The sequence below is a fragment of the Mandrillus leucophaeus genome, unplaced genomic scaffold (assembly GCF_000951045.1).
Source record: "Mandrillus leucophaeus isolate KB7577 unplaced genomic scaffold, Mleu.le_1.0 Scaffold151, whole genome shotgun sequence".
In the NCBI taxonomy this organism is placed as follows: domain Eukaryota; kingdom Metazoa; phylum Chordata; class Mammalia; order Primates; family Cercopithecidae; genus Mandrillus; species Mandrillus leucophaeus.
In genome coordinates this window covers 1,881,819-1,887,312 of record NW_012101488.1, presented here as the reverse complement: position 1 = coordinate 1,887,312, position 5,494 = coordinate 1,881,819, and the positions used below count along the sequence as shown (strand labels likewise).

Below are 5,494 nucleotides of genomic sequence, written 5' to 3'. Positions count from 1 at the left end.
GGCTCACTTGAGAATTGCTTGAACTCAGGAGGCGGAGGTTGCAGTGAGCTGAGATGGTGCCACTGCACTCCAGCCTGGGCGACAGAGTGAGACTGTGTCTCAAAAAAAAAAATAAAAAATAAAAATAAAATCAGGGAGACTAACAGGAAACAGAGCATGGGGAGCTCTGTCACAGCAACACTGCCTTTCTCCTACAAATATTTTGTGATGTCCACTTGACTCTCTGAAATACTATTCATATTCATATATGCATATATAGACATACCTACACTTGTAAGACTTTTTGACGGCTTTATTGAGATATAATTCACATACATACAACTCACCCATTTAAAGTATACAGCTCTAGGCCCAGTATGGGGGCTCATGCCTATAATCCCAGCACTTTAGGAGGCCGAGGCAGGAGGATCACTTGAGCCCAGGAGTACAAGGCTGCAGTGAGCTCTGATCACACCACTGCACTCCAGCCTGGGTATCAGAGCAAGACCCTGTCTATTTAAAAAAAAAAGAAACATAAAATACATGATAAATAAAGTGCACAGTTCATTGGCTTTTATTATAGTCACATAGTTGTACACCTATTACCACAATCCATTTTGGAACATTTGCATTACCTTCAAAATAAATCCTAATTTTTTTCTTTCTTTTTTTAGAGGCAGGGTCTTGCACTGTCACCCAGGCTGGAGTGTAGTGGCACAGGTCAAAGCTCACTGCAGCCTCAAACTCCTGGCCTCAAGTGATCCCTTAGCCTCCTGAGTAGCTGAGACTACAGGTGCACAGAACTGCATCTAGCTAATGTATTTTTATTTTTTGTAGAGATGGGGTTTCACCATCTTGCCCAGGCTGATCTCTAACTCCTGGGCTCAAGCCATCCTCTGGCCTCTGCCTCCCAAAGTGCTGGGATTACAGGCATGAGCCACCGAGCCTGGCCTCCAAAAGAAATCTTGATCATCTTAGCTATGTCCCCTCGATCCCCCACCTCAGCTCACCCTCTCCCTATCCCCAAGCCACCACAAATCTATTTTCTGTGTCTACAGATTTGCCTATTCTGGACATTTCTGTAAAAGGAATCATACAGTATGTGGTCAACCATCAACACTATCTAATTCCAGAATGTATCTATTACTGCAAAAGAAACCCTATACCTGTAGGCAGTTACCCCCAATCCCCTTCCTCCCATTCCCTGGCAACCACTAATCTACCTTTTTGGCTCTGTGGATCTGCATATTCTGGACATTTATGTAAATGAACTCAGCTGTGGTCTTTTGTAACTGGCTTCTTTCACTTAGCATATTTTTTTCTAGATTCATCCACGCTGTAGCATGTATCAGTACTTTGTTCATTCAATTTATTGCCAAATAATATTCCATTGTATGGATATACCATGTTTTATTTTATCCCATGAGACTTTTTAAAATAAAGAAGGCATAAAAGGAAAGTGATTTGTTATAAAATAAGGTGAAGTTTATTTTATTTTTTGTTTCTTTGTTGTTGTTGTTGTTTGCTTTGTCTTGTTCTGTTTTTGAGACAGGGTCTGCTCTGTTGCCCAGGCTGTAGTACAGTGGCACAGTCACAGCTCACTGCAGCCTCAACCTCCTGGGCTCAAGTGATTCTCCCACCTCAGCCTCCCAAAGTGCTGGGATTACAGGTGTGAGTCACTGCACCCAGCCAAGGTGAATTTTAATATGTAAATAAATACTCAATCAGGACCACAATGGAAGGAATAATGAATTAGGCAGCTGCTCACACCTAAGCATAGCTAAGTGAGACAACTACAAATGTAAAGTGATCCAGAGTGTAATATTGGAGACTTAAATAATACAAATGCCGTTGCTACTGATGCCAGGTTTTCAAAAAATGATGAAAACTCTTGTGCAGAGTAAAACAAAGCACAATCCACTCTTGATTTACTGGTAGTTGCATTCCTGGAAATTTCAGTAGCTCTTAAAACCATGCAAACAATACTTGTACTTACGTGTATCATGGGGTTGGGCTCTGAGGTCAGAGATTTTTTTTCTGTTTTGTTTTGTTATTTATTTTAATTATTTATTTATTTTTGAGATAGGGTCTCACTGTGTCAGTTGGGTTCTGGGCTCAGAGACTTTATTTATTTATTTATTTATTTATTTTTGGCATCAGGGTCTCACTATATTGCCCATGTTGAAGTACAGTGGCACAATTACGGCTCACTGCAGCCTATACCTCCCAGGCTCAAGTGATCCTCCCACCTCAGCCTCCTGGGTAGCTGGGACTATAGGTATGTGCCACCAGGCCAGCTAATGTTTTTAATTTTTTTTTGTAGAGATGGGGTCATGCCATGCTGCCCAGGCAGGTCTACAACCCCTGGGCTCAAGTGATCCTCCCACCTTGGCCTTCCGAGGTGCTGGGATTACAGGCATGAGCCACCATGCCCAGACGTGGGCTCAGAGATTTAAAAACAGGCTCTTCATCCGCATGAATGTCCAACAGAACCTTCAAAAGTAGTCATATAGTGGCTGGGTGTGGTGGCTCATGCCTGTAATCCCAGCACTTTGGGAGGCTGAGGCGGCTGGATCACTTGAGGCCAGGAGTTCGAGACTGGCCTGGCCAGCATGGTGAAACCCTGTCTCTACTAAAAATACAAAAAATTTAGCTGGGCATGGTGGTGGGTGCCTGTAATCCCAGCTACTAGGTAGGCTGAGGCAGCAGAATCGCTTGAACCCAGGAGTTGGAGATTGCAGTGTGCCGAGATCGCGCCACGGCATATACCAGCCTGGATGACACGATGAGACTCAGACTCAAAAAAAAAAAAAAAGTAGACATATAGGGCCTGGGACAGCTCTTCCTTGTGAGGGACTGACTCTCCATTGTGGGGTACAGACACCTATGGTCCTCCCCACTGACAGTCCACATCTCCCCCCAGTCCTTGCAACAACCAAAACTGCCACCTCCACAAATTTCTCAGACACCCCCAGGGCTTAAGGGGACATGGGAAGGATTTTTGAGAGGGAGGAATTTCTGTGTAGAAATGCTCTCGGAGGTGCAAAAGGAGATGACTGGTTTTGAAATATCTCCGCAGGAATTAAGATTGATCAGACTTGCAGATGCTTGGACAGATGGGTGGTTGAAGGATGGGCTGCTCTGCAACTGAGAAAGGGGAGGTCACCATATTCAAATGACCAACTTCTTCATTCTGGAGTGTTCCCCTCCCAGGAGTTAGAAGGAGATTGAAATCTAGGTTCTTGGGTTCCTGATCCATTGTGTGACATCCAAGACATCCACTTACGTCTGCCTTCTTAGACAAAAGCCTTCATGTTATCTTCATTTTACAGATACGACAACTAGATTAGTCTGCTAGGGCTGCCATAACAAAGTGACAGAGACTGGGTGGTCTAAACAACAGGTGTTTATATCTCATGACTCTGGAGGCCAGAAGCCCAAGATCAAGCTGTCAGCAGGACTGGTTTCTTCTGAGGCCTCTCTCCTTGACCTTCTTCTCCCTGTGTCTTCACACATTGTTCCCTCTGTGTGCATCTGTGTCCTAATCTCTGCTTATAAGGACACCGGTCAGTAAATTACGGCCTGCCCTAATAACCCCCTTTTACCTTAATTACCTCTTTAAAGACCCTTTCTCCAAATATAGTCAAATTCTAAAGTACTGGGAGTTACGCCTTCAACATATGAATTTGAAGGGGACACAATTTCAGCCCATAACAGCAGAGAGTTAAACGAGAAGACCATGTCTAGGGGAGCACAATAGATCAGGAACCCAAGAGCCTAGATTTCAGCTCCATCACTAACTGGGGGGCCTTAGGACAAGTCCTTTCACCTCTTGGGCCTCAAGAGGCTCATCTGTAAAGTAAGGGCTTAATGAAGGCTTTTCGAGGGCTGGAAGTCAGAGTACTTAACGCTAAAAGGCATGGGTGGGCCACAGTGCAAGCTTGGAGTGAGCTCCTGGAAAGCCCCATTGGATCAGCCATTAAGCTTTTAGATGCTGGACACAGAGGAGGCACCAAGAGTCCCAGGTACATGGGACAGGGTGGTTGAGGGGCTATTCATTAACCAACTGTTGTGGATATATTTCAGTTTTTTTAAAAAAATTAATGTTAAGAGGCAAGGTCTTGCTATGTTGCCCAGGCTGGTCTCAAACTCCTGGGCTCAAGTGATCCTCCCACCTCAGCCTGTCAAAGTGCTGGGATTACAGGCCTGAGCTGTTGCACCTGACCTGAAATATTTCAATATGTTTAACAACCAGTTGGACCATACTGGTGCATGTCAAAAGGCCATGCTGGGCCTGATTTTGGATGCTGGAGAGGAGAGGTGGGGAATGACCTGAGACTTCGCAGTCTCCAGCCACTGTAAAGACCCTCCCTTCGCCAGCTTGGTGGCTCAGATCTGTAATCCCAACACTTTAGGAGGCTAAGGCAGGAGGATCACTTGCGGTCAGGAGTTCAAGACCAGCCTGGGCAACATAGCAAGGCCCCATCTCTACATATGTATTTTATATATATATAATTTTATTTCATTTTGTTTTGAGACAGGGTCTCCCTCTGTCACCCAGGCTGGAGTGCAATGGCCCGAGCTCAGCTCACTGTATCCTCCACCTCCTGGGTTCAAGCAATTCTCCTCCCTCAGCCTCCTGAGTAGCTGGGATTACAGGCATGTGCTAACATACAGCTGACTAACTTTTGGATTTTTATAGAGATGGAGTTTGACCGTGTTAGCCAGGCTAGTTTGCAACTCCTGACCTCAAGTGATCTGCCTGCCTCAGCCCGGCAAAGTGCTGGGATTACAGGCAAGAGCCACCGTGCCCAGCCTAATTTAATTTAATTTAATTTTTTTTTTTTTTTTTTAAGACGAAGTCTTGCTCTGTCACCCAGGCTGGAGTGCAGTGGTGTGATCTCAGCTCACTGCAACCTCTGCTTCCCGGGTTCACGCCATTCTCAGGCCTTAGCCTCCCGAGTAGCTGGGACTACAGGCGCCTGCCATCACGCCCAGTTAATTTTTTGTATTTTTAGTAGAGACAGGGTTTCACCGTGGTCTCAATCTCCTGACCTCGTGATCTGCCCGCCTCGGCCTCCCAAAGTGCTGGGATTACAGGCGTGAGCCACCGCGCCCGGCCTAATTTAATTTAATTTTAAAAAATAAAATTAAAGACCCTCTCTTTTGCTCCCCACGCAGGCCAAGCTGATCGTCCCCAACAGCACGGCGGGCCTGATCATCGGCAAGGGGGGCGCCACGGTGAAAGCCGTGATGGAACAGTCAGGAGCGTGGGTGCAGCTGTCCCAGAAGCCAGAGGGCATCAACCTGCAGGAGCGCGTGGTGACGGTCAGCGGCGAGCCCGAGCAGGTGCACAAGGCTGTGAGCGCCATCGTGCAGAAGGTACAAGAAGACCCCCAGAGCAGCAGCTGCCTCAACATCAGCTACGCCAATGTGGCAGGCCCCGTGGCCAACTCCAATCCCACCGGCTCTCCGTACGCCAGCCCCGCGGATGTGCTGCCAGCCGCGGCCGCAG

General features: G+C 46.6%; 1 protein-coding gene across 1 annotated transcript in view; it reads left to right on the top strand.

Annotated features, from left to right (window-relative positions):
* The window catches only part of LOC105535897 (RNA-binding protein Nova-1-like), a gene marked incomplete at its 5' end in the record, with an annotated part of 35,478 nt that overhangs the window by 28,832 nt on the left and 1,152 nt on the right, over window positions 1-5,494 (top strand). Inside the window, one exon of the mRNA XM_011975153.1 lies at window positions 5,161-5,490. Coding sequence (XP_011830543.1) covers window positions 5,161-5,490 — 330 coding nt within the window. The remainder of the gene's footprint in view (window positions 1-5,160; window positions 5,491-5,494) is intronic.